Below are 16,556 nucleotides of genomic sequence, written 5' to 3' on the forward strand. Positions count from 1 at the left end.
AGCAGTTGCCTCCTGTTTCTCCAGGAGATGCTTCAGTAGAACTCACTGATGTTTATGCCACCCTAGAATATGGTTAAGTTGCTCTGAGCAGAGTTTTTGGCTATACTCTTATTTATTTTTTAGCCTCTGATGATTTGGAAATATACACATAAGTGACGGATGTCTGGTCCAACTTGGAGCTATTCTAAAGAGCAGCTGGACACGGGGTGGTGGGCGTTTTGCACGCATGCCAGGGTAGGGTGGCGGTCATTATGAGAAGTGTCGGAGACTGGTCATTGTGTCTGTCTCTTATGTATGTTCTACAGAATTTGTCTTTGAATTAGGCACAATACCAAGTGCTGGCCTCTTTTGAATTTCCCTTGAAGTTTATCAGGAAGTAGCCTATCCTCTCTTCCTGTGGGAACTTTCTCCAGGAAGTCCCGGTCCTTGGTGTTTGGTCTAGATCCTCACAGAAACAGAAACTTGGGGATGTTCAACAATGGCAAACATCCCTTAGGCACCCTCAGTGTAGCAGACATTGCGCTGATTATGACGGCTACAGTGTCTTCCTGCTCTTGGAGCTTAGGGTTTTGGAATGTGAGCCGCAGCGAGTGTGTGGGGTACTATAGATAAGGGGTTCAGCAAAGAATCTGGACTGGGAATATTTATATTGAAAATAATTCTAGGTGCCTCGGGCTTGGGGCAGTTGACTGACTGAGGCAGAAAGAACGTTACAAGCTGGAGGAAGGGGCAAAGTGTTGTGGAACAGCTGCTGCCTTCCAGGCATAACACGGATCTTACACTCGTGAACTCGTAGCAGCCATGATTAACTTGAATTATGAATTCACGAGACCTCAACATGCTTGGGCCTATTAGCACATTATGGAAGTGGGAAGAGACTCCTAAGGCTCTAACCTACCTTGGAGAGCTGAAGGCAGTTAATGGTTGCTAGGGAAAGGAGACATATTTTCATTGGCAGGACAGCTACTGGCAAGTTATCTGCCTATGCTCCTGTAATTAACCCTAATTAAGTTATTTCTCACACACACACACACACACACACACACACACACACACACACACACACACCATAGAGGAAGATGACTGATTCGGAGGAGGAAGGTGTTAAGGGGGTTAATATATGGTAATAAAAACTTTAAAAGAATTTACTGCGTGAATAAAAGAAAATATAATTTTATTTAAAGCAATGCACTGCTGTATTTTGGTGTTTTGGAGTGGAAAAATACTAAGCTATGTACTTTAGAGTTTTCTGGACGAAAGAAGAGAGGGGAATAACGTGCCTTTTCTTATTTTTTAAGTTCTCAAATTCACAGAAATATGCAAACAGAAGCGAGGCAGAGAGTAAAATACTCATCCTGTTTTCTGTCTTTCCACTCCTGCCCGAGGTCATGGGCTCTTGGAGACCCTGCTCCCACAGCAAGCAGGCAGAAACTGGGAAGTCCACCTTGTAGGCTGTGGACATCCTGCTCTTTGAAGTTCACTTCAGTGGAGGTTCTGTATGAAAAGACCAGCAGGATATAATCCACAGCGGGATGCATGTTGTTTCCAGAAGCTTCCTTTAGCTGTTTTGTATGGTGTGCAGTCTGACTAGGCCCCTTTGGTAAAATGCCTGTGGGGCCTGAGATGGTTCTGAAGCCCTTCCATTATTTCCCTTTCTTTCTTAAACCTCTCCCTCCTTTCCCCTGCCCCTCTCCCTCCACCTCCCTCCAGTTCCCCTCCCTCCCTTTACCTCAGCCACCCTCCTTCCCCTCCCTCTAGCCCTCCTGACTCCAGCTCCCCTCCCCCTACCTCCCTCCAGCCCCCCTCCCCCATCCATTATAGATGAGGTCATTAGGATTTGGAGCCAGGAGAAGTTCGTTGTTGCTGTAATTTTAAGTCTCCGCATTCAATTTGGATCTCTCTCTCTCTCTCTCTCTCTCTCTCTCTCTCTCTCTCTCTCTCTGTCATACTTCACTGTTGGGGGATGGCTTGCTTAACTGTGCTGCTGTAGACTAATGAGTGGGCTGTAGGAATTCAGCAATGTGTGAACAGGGCTCAGCATCTCCATTTCTTACGCTCACCTCTTTCACATGTATCATTGCTATCGAGATCATTATGGGATGTGGACCATGGTCTGGGTTTGATTAGCTTCTCAGGGCTTGATTGCATTTTCTGTGCTTTCTAGTGTGAATACCCAACTTTTGCCAGTTTCGCTCAAGGAAGGGGTGTGATGAGAAGAGAGAGGCCAGGCTTGGGTGGGACTTTGAATAAGTTGGGCTCTCATGTTAGGGCAGAGGGGACCCACTTAAGGCCTTAGCCAGGGAGTGATTCCATTAGATCAGAATTTAGAAAGGGGCTGTTTTAGTGTGGAGGCAGGATTTGGGGAGAGAGATCAATAAGGAAAGGGTAGCTAGCTACCTCCCAAACCACAGAGTCCCTTGCAGGAAGGAACTCTACAGGCCACACCCACAGAACCCCAGCAGTCAATATTAAAAGAAAAAAACTCTTGGGGGCTGGTGAGAGGGCTCACTGGATAAAGGTGCTTGCTGTTAAATTAAGTGACTTGAATTCTGTCTCCAGCCCCATATGGTAGGAGTGAATAGATTCCTGCAAGTTACTCCCTGGCCTCCACAGATGTTTGAGTGAGCGTGCAGGCACACAGTAAATAAATGCAATAACATATTTAAAAATTCTTCCATGTTTTTATGGTATGTCTATGGCTGCATTTTTTTTAAACGTTTAAGCCTTTGATATTTGTATGATTTTTGATTCTTACTCTTTTCGACCCGTCTTCCGAAAATGACAGACACATCCTGCCCTCCATTGCTGCCTGCTTCCCAAGCTCTTTCCCCATCCCCTTTCCCTCCCCTTTTTTTACTTACTTATTTATTTAGACAGTCTCACTTCGTAGCACAGGCTGACCTCGAACTCACATTGTAGCTTAAACTGTCCTTGAACTTGTAAGTGGTCCTCCTTCCTCAGTCTCCTATTTCAGATATGTATTTCTTTATTGTGAGTGTGTATGGGGGAGGGTAATGGCTACGGTGTGCGTGTTGAGATCAGAGGACAACTCTCGGGGTCTGTTCTCTCTTTCTCCCATGTGGGGCTTGGGAATTGAACTCAAGTCATCAGGCTTGGTAGCAAGCACCTTAATATGCAGAGCCATTTTGCTGACACTTCCTCATTTTTTCTTTAAAAAAAGAATAATTTATTTAGCCTCTCTTCCTCCGCTCCCTCTCTCGCTCTGTATGTGTGTGTGTAGGCACACATATATGATACACCCCACCCCAGTAGTACACGGAGAGCTAAGTAAACAAAATGATCTTTTAATGGATGGCTATTGAATGAAAGAGTGAGTCTTCTTGGAAATGGGTGGTATGAGAAAGATAAAAGAATAAAAATAAAATATTTCAAACTATATTAACTCAACCCTTGTGCTCATGAGGTAAGCAATACCCTGAAATCGAGAGGCTTGGGATATGTTTGAGCTGGTGGAATGTCTGCCTAGTATGGATGCAGCTCTGGGTTCTGTTTGTAGCACGTCATAAACTGGGTGTGGTGGTACGTGACCTTAAGTAGCCTTAGGAAAGTGGAGGCAGGTAGATCACGAGTTCAAAGTCATTATCCATTGCGTGGCAAGTACAAGCCCCGCCTGGGTCACATGACTGTGCCTCTAAATTAAATGAATAAATTAGTGGTCCAGTGGGTAAAGTGCAGATGTCCAGAAACCACGGAGAGCTGGTAGTGGACATCTGCAATCCCAGTGGTTCTGCAGGAGATGAGAGAATCTCGGAAGCTTGTAGACCGCTGGAGTACACATCGGTGAACCAAACCAACCCTGTTCACAGAGTTGAAACAGGAAGACGGAAACCCAGGGTTGTCCTCTGAACCCCACACATGAATGTACAAACACATCTACATACAGACACAGGACACATACACGTTGTACACATATGCATGAATGATAAGGCATAATTATTTAGGATAATTATTAGAATAAAACAGAATAATTCCTATTTCCACAGTAATTCATGTTGCGTTGATAGCAGAAAGTGTGTGTATGTGTGAATTACAGGTTCTTCCAAGTCAATCTGAGTTCCTTCTTATTTTCTAGGGATATTTTGAAGACCATAGCCCTGGGCCAGATGCTGTCCTTGTGTATTTGTGGCACAGCCATCACCAGCCAGTATTTGGCAGAAAAGTACAGAGTGAACACGCCCATGCTTCAGAGTTTCATCAACTACTGCTTGCTCTTCCTGGTTTACACCGTGATGCTGGCGTTTCAATCGGGTATGTCAAACGGGGGACTCACTGGTCCATCCATTTCGTGTTTTTCTCTTTTTAAAACCCTTTCTGCATGTGTCAGTGTGGCGTGTATGTGTATACATGTATGTATGTATGTGTATATTTGAGTATGTGTGTATATATGTGTGTGTATGTGTGTGTGCACATGGTATGTATGTGTGCATATATGTGGTATGTGTGTGTATGTATATGTATGTGTGCATATGTGTGTATATGTATATGTATGTATATGTATATGTGTGTGTGCATGTGGTATGTGTATATGGTGTGCGTGTATGTGTATGTGGTGTGTGCGCATGTGTGTATGTGGTATGTATATGTGATGTGTGTATGTGGTATGTGTATGTGATGTGTGTGTATGTGGTATGTGTATGTGGTGTGTGTATGTGATGTGTGTATGTGGTATGTATGTATGTGTGTGTGTTGTGTGTGTATGTGGTGTGTATATGTGTGTGTGTGTGTGTGTGTGTGTGTGTGTGTGTGTGTGTGTAACTTAAACCAACTAGGAGGGTGCAGTATTTCCATTTCTATCATTTAAAACTACTAATATGTTTGTTACCTGCTAAGGGAGTCAGTTCCTGTGATGCTAGATTAATAACTCCCTCCCTCCCTCCCTTCCTCCCTCCCTCCCTTCCTCCCTCCCTCCCTTCCTCCCTCCCTCCCTCCCGTGCTTCTAGGGATTGAGTTTACAGTGTTGTTCCCAATCCTCTCTTTACATCTTTGAAGATTTATTTGTTGCATGTCCTGTGTCCACGTGAGTCTCGGTGTACATGTGTGTTGAGGCATGCATAGAGGCTAGACGAACGCATCGGCTATTCTTTTGCAATACTCTCCTGGTTTTGAGGCAGGGTTCCTCCCTGAACTTAGATCTATGTTTTCAAGCCTGAGCGACCCTCCCGACTCCACCTACCTTGGAGTTGGGGTCACATGCATGTGTGCAGGATGCTGCCTCTTCTCTGGTTCTGAGATCGGAACTCTCCCCATGATTGTGAGCACTGAGCCATCTCTCTAGCCCTTTGTCAAGCTTTAAAACATTGTTGTAAACACCTTAACCAAGTGGTTCTTGAATCTTTAACCTTCCTGCCTCAGCCTCCTGAGTAGTTGGGATTATAGCCAGCAGACCTGACTATAACATTGTTACTATTGATTGTCATCACTGCTGTAGGAAATAGAAGCCAGTAGTGAGAACGGAGAAATACATTGAGGTACCTTAGCTGGCAAGGTCTCCAGGGTGGTATCTGGGGTTTGGCAGAAGTAGCTGACTTGTGAGAGCTGAACCCTGCTTTCCTTTGGAGGCACTGTCTTCAGGAAGACCATGTGATTCACAGACACATCAGTGTGGTCCCTTGAGGCCATGGCTGTCCTGTGCTTTTCTGTCATGCATTGAGGACCGGCTCTGGATTTTCAGGATGTTCTTGGTGGCTGGAATTTTATGATGTAGGAATCTTTCTGGAATAAACACACCAACACCAGCCGGAGAGGAAGCCAGGAGACGTTACCTGTGGACCGAAGACAGGACAGCTCCTGAAGGGCTTCAGTGCTGGGTCCAGTTGGTATTCTCATTTTGTGCTAGGTGGGGCTGGCAAGTAGGCATAACTTTACATAAGCCTGCCAGGCAGTCAGTGGGTTGGGAAGGTCAACAGCCATTGTTTCAGCCATTTCTCGAGATCAAGGTAGCAGGAGAAGTCTTTTCTACCTTATTTTATTCTACTACAGTTACTTGGTTAATGTTCTTGATCTTAGCCAAAATGCCAAGAAGTGATAGCCATGTGGTTACTATGTGAATTTCATTTCTGAGGTAAAATATCTGACAAAGGTAACTTAAGGAAGCAAAGGTTTGTTTTGCCTCTTAGTTCCTTCCCTCTCTCCCTCCCTCCCTCCCTCCCTCCCTCCCTCCCTCCCTTCCTCCTTCCCTCCATCCCTCCCTCCCTCCCTCCCTCCCTTCCTTCCTTTTGTTCATTTCTGTTCTCAATCATACAGCCCTGGCTGGTTTGGAGCTCCTTTGCGTAGACGAAACTGGCTTCAAACTCATAGAGACTCACCCTGCTCTACCCACTGACTGCTGGGATTGGATTGTACCACTGTGCCCTGCCATTTCTTTGTAGATCATCTTACCACAAAGCCTCCCCAACATATGTGCCAGTTCTTGATCTCTTGTGAATCCAGAGATGAGTCAATCCTATTTAATTTAAAACAAAAGAACTGTGGTGTGTACGGTGGTTAAAAAACATTCATTTAGGGCTGGAGAGATGGCTCAGGGGTTAAGAGCACTGACTGCTCTTCCAGAGGTCCTGAGTTCAATTTCAAGCAACCACATGGTGGCTCACAACCATCTGTGATGGGATCTGATGCCCTCTCCTGGTGTGTCTGAAGAAAGCGATAGTGTACTCATATATATAAAATAAATTGATATATCTTTAAAAAAATCATTTAAGGCTTTCCTCAAGCTTATTGCTGGCTCGAATTTCACTTGAAAATATGTCTTTTTTTAAAGAATGAGCTTGCTATGTTTTCTTTAAAGAAACTCATGCTAGGGGGTTTTGATAAGCAATTATTAGATTGTCAAAACATTTTCTTTTCCAGAATAGTCTGTGACTTGCCAGAAATGGCTTTAGTCATGCCCATAGATGGGTATATTGTTTATTATTATTGCTTGAGACAGGGACTTATGTCTCAGGCTGGCTGTTAACTTCCTACATAGCCATGGCTAACTTTGAACTGCTGGCCCTCCCATCACTACCTCCTGATTACAGCTGTGTATCACTGTGCCAGGTCTCTGTGGTGCTGGGGATGGAACCTAGGACTCTGCATGCTAGGCAGTCACCCTATCAACTGAGCCCCATCCCCGGTCCTGAATATTGTATTCGTGTCCCACTTCTTTTCTCCCTGGTGTTCTCCTTGCATAACTGTGTAGTCTTCAGCTTCCTGCTAGGCAGTCCTGGTGGTGATGACACAGATGTCTAGCCTCTGGGTCACTGAAATTAGGATTTGAAATCCATAGCAGACCCTTGTTTTAACTTTCTGGTCTACAGATTGATGTGTGTCGTGTCATGCCTTGTCATGTCATGTCATATCAAGTGACTTCTACTCACTCAGCTTTCTTTCAACCAGGCAGTGATAACCTTCTGGAGATTTTGAGAAGAAAATGGTGGAAGTATACTCTCCTGGGGCTTGCCGATGTGGAAGCCAATTATCTGATCGTCAGAGCGTACCAGTACACGACTCTGACCAGTGTCCAGGTGAGAGAGGGTTTGGATGTTTTTTGGCTTCTATGCTTTCTAGAAGAGGACATGTACTTGTATAAGTTTATCTAGTTTTATCGGGAAGCTGTGTATTCGAAGAAGTCCTGAACACAGGTGGGTGATAGGTGCTTCCCAGTCACTGACAATGTACACACATCAACCACTTTCGAGGTTTCTTACACTAGAGCAGATCCGAACACTGCTGAGCAAAATGAGCATAAATATTTAGCTTGCGCTCGCTGTTGTGATGTCGACAGGAATTCGACATCACATTGGACGTGAACACAGAAGTAAGTGTGGCTCTGTACTGCAGACATGGAGGTTTGCAAGTCAAGCAGGACAGAGAGACCCTCTGAAGGAGCCTGCTGGACACACCAGGGAGAGGTGTTGACAACGGGGAAACTCTTGTCCCTGTTTCTTCACAGATTTACTGTAAAATTATTACCATTGTTACTGTGTGTGCGAGTGTGCCATGGCACCGTGTGGAGGCCAGGAGACATCTGTATGCACTCACTTCTTTTCTTCCACCTTTATATGGGTTCCAAGGATTGAACTCGGGGCCCCCAAGCTTACCCAGCAAGCCTTCACCCACTGAGCCATCTCACCAGCCCATGACTGGCTTTATTCTTTCTGGGTTGAAAGGAAAATATTATGTCTGCACTTTGTATTGTGGAGAAAGACAGAGACCAATTGTCTTAGTGTTAGCGAATGAGGAGACGTGCCACGGTCCTGATTAACACGTGTTAACGTGTTACATAACATCAAAATGTTCTGTGAATGGAGATGAAAGTGAGCCAGATGAGACCTGAGGGTTTAATGATTCTGTAACTCTTTTGTTTCTCAACAAAAGGTCTTGCTATATATCCCTGGATAGCCTGGTATCCACTATGCACTGAGCTCACAATCCTACTACTTCAGCCACCTAGTCTCCCACCTCCTCCATTCCCCAAAACTAGGATTACAGGTAGGAGCCACTGTGCCTGGTTTCTATAGCTTTTTAAACATTTTTGAGACAGGGTCTTGTGTATTCCAGGTTGGTCTCCATTGTAGCTGAGAATGAACCTGAACTTCTGGTCTTCCTGCCTCCACCTCCCAAGGGCTGTGACTACAGGTATACAATGCCACATTGGTTCTGTGCAACACTCGCTAGGGACTGAACACAGGTTTTAGGCTTGTGAGGTAAACACCCACCCTGACCCTCCTCTTTCAACTTTTTTAAAGTTAAATTTTATTTTATGTATTTTGGTGTTTTTAATTGTGTGTGTGTGTGTGTGTGTGTGTGTGTGTGTGTGTGTGTGTGAATCTTTTGCCTGCATGCGTAGCCATGTACCATGTAGTTTGCCTCATGCCCTCAGAGGTCAGAAGAGGGTGTCAAACTCCCTGGAAATGGAGTTACAGACAGTTGTGAGCCTTCATGTGGATGCAGGGATGTGGGTCCTCTGCAAGAACAGCAACTACTCAACTTCGAAGCCATCTCTCTTGCCCTGTGTATGACCATTTTGCCTGTGTGTGTGTATGTGTGTGTGTGTATTTCTGTAACACATGTGTGTACCTGGTGGTCAAAAAAGGGCACCAGATGCCCTGTAATTGGAGTTACAGGATTTTGTGAGCCATGCAAATGCTGGGAATTGAACTCTGGTCTGGTCCTCTTGAACCATTTAGTATTCTTAACCACTGAGCTCTCTAGTTTTTTCTTGTAACTTGTTGAGGTTTCATTTTTCTCACTATCCTAACACAGATATATTCTTTAGATCTTCAAATTCTAGAAACTATCAATAAATTGAGGTGAAACAAAACATGTTTTACTTTGAAAAGGCAAGGCTTGGTGAAAACCGGTGTTTTCCAATGTGAGCACAGACTAAACGATTGTGCCTCTACTCTGGTCAAACTCATTTTTATACCCATGCTATCCAAGGGTATGTAGTACTCTGTTCACTGTGATAATATGATAATTTAAAAACTTATATTAAATGAAACTGTTGGAACGTAAAGTATCAAAACAAACACACAAGCAAACAAACAGACCTCCACCCCAAGGAAACATTCAGAAAGGCAGTTCCTGTAGATACACGGCCCAAGGTAACACGTGTCAGACAAGGAGTGGTGGCATTTCAGAGAGGGTGGAACCTGAGGTCACTAGATCTGGTCCCGGCATTTTGGGTTTTGGCTCAGAGACTGGCTGGCTGGGGATTACTCAGTGGTAGAGTTGGAGATGAAGCCTATGCAGTTCTTCCCATGACATAAGCAAGTCTCTGAAGGTCATGCTCCCTCCAGGGTTCTAAAAGATAGACTAGCTTTGACAGTGTTAAGCTATAATGGCTGGACTCCACTGGTGTCTTCCAGGACATTGTTTAGTGGTTTGATGTTCAGTCAAGGAAGCTCAGGGAGACTAAAGAGTAACTAACATGGCAGGCCCATGACTACTGGTGAAATGCTGGCCTCCAGTGATGGCTTTGCTGGGAAAACAAGCAGTGAACTGCTTTAGTTGCGATCCTACAGACTGCTGGGGGCTTAAGGCTTTGTCTGTCTTGTCCATGACTTAACAGACAGGGAGGAAACCAGGAGCAAACTTAAAACCCCACAGACTGATCGTAGACAACTTCAGGAATGTAATTAGTGTGTGGCGTGCATTTACATATTAGTTCTGTACGTACTTCAGTGCATCAAGAATGAGCCTTCAGGAGTTGCAGAGATGGCTCGGGGGTTAAGAATGCTTGCTGCCCTTGCAGCTAACGGGAGTTGTTCCCAGCATGCACATCAGTGGCTCACAATTGCCTGCAACTCCAGCTCCAGGAGATTCAACATGCTCTTCTGGCCTACACATCCACCCCCAAATTAAAAATGTTTTCCAATGTATTTTGTCCTTGAATACACAACACACACACACACACACACACACACACACACACACACACACACACACACACACTGTCAAATTAAGAACCGAGTAACTGAATTCTCTCTTCTTCCTTATCTTGCCATTGATTTTGGATTTGCCATAGTTTGAATAGCCCTCATCCCTGTTTGATAAGAAAAGCAGTTATGGGGGTACAAGCATCTTATGGACCTCAAATGATGGAGGAACATATGCTAAAAATGAACGGGAATCTGCTGGCAGCAAGCATGGTAGAACTGAACTCTCTATCAGGGAGATGATGTCTGTTTGTTGCCTCACTGTAACCTGTACTTGGTAGCACTTTGCTCAGTTACAATTAAATATTGGACTTTGTGACTCCTAATTTCCTGTCTGTCCAGTCTAGTCTGTGCTCCTCAGGTTAGGGCTCCTATCTTGTTCAACTTTATATTTCAGTTCCTCTTATGACGTACCGACCCATGGCCCTGTGCTTGCCAGGCAAATACTTAAGCTGCACACCCAAACCCTCTTACAGAGTCCTGGACACTGGATATATCTAATAAATATCTGCTGGCGGTGTAAATGGATGTATTGGAAGGAAACTCTGCCTTCTGTATTTAAAGATAAACACAGAGGGGGGAAGCAGAGGCCCCAGGGTAAAATGAACAGATTCAGCCTTGAGTGGCTTTGTTTTGAGGAAGATCTGATGTATCCCAGGCTGGTCTAGACTTTGCTGTGTAGCCAAAGATGACCTTGAACTCCTAGTCCTCCTGCCTCTACCCCTAAAGTACTGTTTTATATCAAACTAGAGTCCAAACACAGGGCTTTGTGACTTCTAGGCAAACACCCTATTAATTGAGCTGCATCCCCAGCCTGATCTTTAACCATATGATTTGGGGCAACTAATCTCTCGATAGCCTTTGTGTGCACATCTAAAACCTGGCTTGCAGTCCCAGTCTCACAGAGGGACTGTGCAAACAAGTCAGCTCAGGTAAGCGCTTGCATTCAGGGCCATCAGTAACAAGCGTTCCCTGGGTGCTTTCTCTTGTTAGTACTCATGCTGCTGAAATGGTTGAGGCTGCATGCTTTTCTTCCCCCGCAGCTCTTGGATTGCTTTGGGATCCCTGTGTTGATGGCTCTCTCCTGGTTTATTCTCCGGGCAAGATACAAAGTGATCCACTTCATTGCCGTGTTTGTCTGTCTGCTGGGTGTAGGGACCATGGTTGGCGCAGACATATTAGCCGGGCGAGAGGATAATTCAGGTGAGACTGTGTCACTTGCTCCACCACGGGAGTGTCTTTGCTCGTGTTTTCAGGTTAGTCTGTCAGTTACTGGGACAGAACTCAGCATGAATCCATGCTGCGAGCAAGTGTGTGCCTGCTGGGCTGACCCCTTCCTCAGTGAGGTGAGCTGGCTTCCTCAGCACTTGGTACTTCCGGTTTCCGGTAGCACTCTCCCAGTTGCTGCTAAATGTTTGGTGGTCGTTTTCTTGTTTAACTGCATTTTCCCGTTTAAATATGTTTAAGGATTTATTTTTAATATATTTGTAGATATCATCTTTTTCTTAAATCGTTTTGGATGTGTTGTTCCGAAACCCTCTGTTCTTGAGCTAGCTCTCTTTTTTCTCCCCTTTATGGCATTCTTTTGTTTCTTTTTCTCCCTTCCTTTTTGTTTCTTCTCTTTCCCATCTCTTTCCCATCTCTTTCCTTCTTCCTTCCTTTCCATCCTTCCTTCTCTCCCTCCCTTCCTCCCTCTCCCCTTTCTTCCTTTCCTTGAACTCAAAAACTCAAAACCCTCCTTCCTCAGCTCCCCCACCCCCGCCCCACCCCCACTGCTGTGGGAGGACATCCGCAGCTCCACTCGGACTGGAAACCTTGGTTTTTATTGTTTGTTTATTTTGTTTTGTTGTGTTGTTTTGAGACAAGATTTTTTTTTCTTTTTTTCTGTATATCCCTGGCTGTCCTGGAACTCAACTCCACAGACCAGGCTGACCTGGAAATCAAAGAATTCTGCCTGCCTCTGCCTCCAAGTACTGGGGTTAAAGGTGGCTGCCATCACTGCCTGACTGGAATATAGATGTTAAACTAGGTCCGAATTCACCAGATCTCCAAGATAACTTTAATATCTCCTTGGATCAAGATAGAACCACTTTTTTTTTTTTAACCGAACATCTTTTCCCATATTTCTAAACAAATTCCCTGCAGTTCATTCTATGAATTCTCCATGTCTTTAAACGGCTTTCTTTCATGATGGTATACGGTACCATCTTCCACTCTGTCGGTCGGCCTCCCAGGGAGTAAAAATGTGAAAAGGATGGCAGTGTTGTTTGTGCCAGACAGGAAGGGCAAGAGCCTTTAAACATACAGAAACTAGGAGTCAATAAAGTTTTATTCAAATGAGCAGTGTTTTGTAACTCCTCGCTTACCTGTTGGCAACACATTTCTTTTTGTGTCTTGTCCTGTAGGGAGTGACGTTCTTATCGGTGACATCCTGGTCCTGCTTGGGGCTTCCCTGTACGCTGTGTCTAACGTGTGTGAAGAGTACATCGTGAAGAAGCTGAGCAGACAGGAATTTTTAGGAATGGTGGGACTATTTGGAACAATCATCAGTGGCATTCAGCTGTAAGAATCTAAAATTATTCACAAAACCAAAACCAACGAATGTGGGGCCAGGGGGCAGGACAGTCAGGAAGGGGAATTACTTATAGCAAAGTGTGATGACATATATGTGTAGTACGTCAAAATGCCTCAGGATGCTTGCTGCCTAGCCTGATGACCTAACTTCAATTCCTGGGACCAATATGATAGAAGAAACTCCTGCAAGTGGTCTTCTCCCCTCCACGCCACATTGTGGCAGGTGCGCGCGCGCGCGCACACACACACACACACACACACACACACACACACACACACACACATAAATATAATGCCAATAAAATAGCAAAATAAAGACCATTACTTAACATGCAGACTTACTTTTATTTTTTTTTAATTAGTAATAAGGGCTGGAGAAATGTCTCAGCAGTTGAGATCTCTTGTTGCTTTGCCAGAGGACCTAGGAGGATTGGTTCTCAGCACCCACCTGACAGCTCACAATCATTGTAACTCCATTTCCGAGGGGTCTAACTTTTTCTTCTGACCTCAAGGGCAGCATACATAGCACAGAGACATATATGCAGGCTGAAGACTCATACACATAAATTAAAAATAAACAAATCTAAAATAATTAATGAGAAAATATTTGGTAGATGATTACCCTCTCCAACTAATATTTGTTTAACCCCAAATCACATTTGAAATTAATAACTTGATAAAATCTAATAGAGGACCTTAATTTTGTTTGGTTTTGAGACACGGTTCTACACTGTAGCTTAGGTTAGAGTTCATGGCAATCCTTCTGCTTCAGCCTAATGAGTTCTGGGATTACCAGCATGAGCCACATGCCTATCTAGATATTTTTATATTGTTTTTGTCTGTTTGTTTGTTTTCGGAGACATGCTTCTCTGTGTAGCCTTGACTGTGCTGGAACTCGATCTGTAGACCAGGCTGGTCTCACACTCACAGAGTCACCTGCCTCTGCTTTCCGAGTGCTGCACAAAGGCAGGCACCACCACCGCCCGGTTGATATTTTTTATTCTAAGAAAAAAATTTAAAGCTCAACATAACTCTTTATCTTGGCCAAATTACAGCTTCTAAACTTTCTACAAAATAAGAGAAATTAACACGTGAGTCTTTACCCGGCTTCTTGTTTTGATCTTAGATTGATTGTGGAATATAAAGACATTGCCCGGATTCAATGGGACTGGAAAATTGGTAGGTACCTAACAGACAGCGTTTTAAGTCTGCATTCTGTCCTTTAACTGACGAAAATGCACGCCAATTCAGCCATATTTTCATATCTTCGGGAATTCATACCTTTGACGACAGCCTGCTCTGAGCATTGGTGGGCCAGCCTCTGTCTTAATCTTCATCTGAAGAAGTAGGGTTTCTTTCCTAGGAATTCTGAATAAAACCAAGACTCACCTTTGTCACACTAGCTATCAAGCAAGTAAGCCCACATCTTAGGTCCTTGAACTCTTAGAGGTTACCACGGGCTTCCTGTATGTTGTGAAGCATTAACGTCAAGTGATGGATGGTCGTATAATCACCTTCTGCCCACTGTTGTTGCTCCACTCCTGATATCCTTGGACATTTGTGGGGATAATGCAGAAGGTGCTAGGGGAGTTAAGAAAGGTTTGAACCTTAATGATCAGTAAGAAGTAGTTAAATAGTACACAAATGTTGCTGAAGATTGTATGCTATGATGAGATAATGCAGGGAAATTTAAATATCTTAGATATCCCAAAAGTGCATGCCTCTCTGCTTTGTGTGTGTGTGTGTGTGTGTGTGTGTGTGTGTGTGTGTAGCATAGGACGGGGTTTTAAAAAGTGCTTATAAAACAGACACATTGCTACTGCTGTCAACATCTACACGGTCAGCACTGATCTAAAGTAGAGAATAATATTGTTCTTTCTTGGAACATGTAGAGCAATGGGCTAAATAAAATGTAGTGGGCCTGATGTCTATCCTCGATGTCCTAAAAATACTTTATTGTGAATCCAATCATACGTACCACAGCAACTGGCCAGTCAAATAAAAGCACACAAGGCCAGTGAGGAATTTTGTTTTGACATGCGATATTGACCTGGCTTTGGTTGAACTTTTATATCACAGCCAGCCTTTTGTCTCGGTGAATGATGCGGGTTGATGGCTGCTGGCCTGCTGACCATCTAACTCCCTGTCGGATTTGCACAGCATGTTATTTTACGATTACCGTTTTCCAGAAAGCTTTGTAGTCTCTTTAGAGACGGCCGACTGGTAAAGAGAAGCTTTGCAGGGAACCAGGGAGTTTTTTTGTGGCATTCGAACCTAAGCACCTTGTCTCCTGATGTCTCTTCCTGACTTGAGCCGTTGCGTTTCTTCACAGCCCTGCTGTTTGTGGCGTTCGCCCTCTGTATGTTCTGCCTGTACAGCTTCATGCCATTGGTGATGAAAGTCACTAGTGCCACTTCAGTCAACCTGGGCATCCTGACGGCTGACCTCTACAGCCTTTTCTTTGGGCTTTTCCTATTCGAGTATAAGGTAAGAAAATAGATTGTGTTCAAATAAGAAGACACAAGAAAACTTAAGACGAGTTTGCCCATTTATTTGCGACATGCTCAGGTACCCTAGGCTAGCCTGAGATTCACTGTGCAGCTAATGATGATCTTCAACTTCTGTTCTGTCATGGTTAGTTTATGTTGAAGATGGGACCAATGGGCAAGTATTCTCCCAACTGAGATACACCCCCAACACACTCCCCACCCCTCTCACTTTTCAAGACAGGTTCTCTGCAAAGCTCTTGCTGTCTTGGAACTAGCTCTGTAGACCAGGTTGGCCTTGAACTCATAGAGATCTTCCTGCCTCTGCTTCCTGCACACCACTATGCTTGGCTACAACAAGTTTCTATAAGACTCTGGATCTCAAAAAGAAAAAAAAAACAAAAAAAAAAAAACCAAAACCCTTTAACCTTACCAGACAGGCCCCAGACAGGCCTCACCCATTCTGTAACTGTTTATAGCTTAGAAATTGGTCTGAAAGAGAATCGCCCTTCTGAGACTTTCCAAAGTGATTAAATACAGTGGGTTTCATCTCTTTTTGTACATAAAAGGTCTGAGGTAGCTGATGAAGGGCAGGAGGGTTGGGCCTGTTATTATGCATGTGTGGCTAGAATAGTTCCATCTTTAGTGGTAATTTTTTTTTTCTGAGACAAGCCTAGACTAGCCTCAAACTCACTGTGTGAAAGAGGATGGCCTTGAACTCAGGATCCTCTTGCCTTTACTTTCTGTGTGGTAGGAGTGCAGACCTGGTTACCTTCTGGATACCCAAACAGGAACCCTTGGGGCTGATGTATTCTCTTCCTAGGAGCCAGGAACCCACAAGGCTTATCTGAAGTATTGGTACATGAAGCTCGCTGGGTTCTCAGAAATGTCTGCGTATCTTGTGTAAACCTTTTTACCACCCAAGGTGAGGTGGGCCAGGAGCCTGATCTCTCTGAATACTTGCTGGTGAAGGAATCTCTCAATTAACACCAGCGAAATATTTATTGGCTATTGATAGCGTCGCATAAAAACGTTAAAGTGAATCAGAGGAGTGGTT

At 44.3% G+C, this 16,556-nt stretch overlaps 1 protein-coding gene across 3 annotated transcripts in view; it reads left to right on the plus strand.

Moving 5' to 3' along the window:
• Slc35f2 (solute carrier family 35, member F2) overlaps nucleotides 1-16,556 on the plus strand; it is a 44,289-nt gene that overhangs the window by 24,033 nt on the left and 3,700 nt on the right. Inside the window, exons 2-7 of one of the 3 annotated variants that reach the window (NM_001395734.1) lie at nucleotides 4,094-4,269; nucleotides 7,396-7,523; nucleotides 11,483-11,642; nucleotides 12,845-13,001; nucleotides 14,140-14,192; nucleotides 15,346-15,500. In NM_001395734.1, coding sequence (NP_001382663.1) covers nucleotides 4,094-4,269; nucleotides 7,396-7,523; nucleotides 11,483-11,642; nucleotides 12,845-13,001; nucleotides 14,140-14,192; nucleotides 15,346-15,500 — 829 coding nt within the window. Of the gene's footprint in view, nucleotides 1-4,093; nucleotides 4,270-7,395; nucleotides 7,524-11,482; nucleotides 11,643-12,844; nucleotides 13,002-14,139; nucleotides 14,193-15,345; nucleotides 15,501-16,556 lie in introns of those variants that run through there. The other 2 variants (XM_063265116.1, NM_001106822.1) reach the window with 2 other exon arrangements.

The sequence above is a fragment of the Rattus norvegicus genome, chromosome 8 (genome assembly GCF_036323735.1).
Source record: "Rattus norvegicus strain BN/NHsdMcwi chromosome 8, GRCr8, whole genome shotgun sequence".
NCBI lineage: Eukaryota > Metazoa > Chordata > Mammalia > Rodentia > Muridae > Rattus > Rattus norvegicus.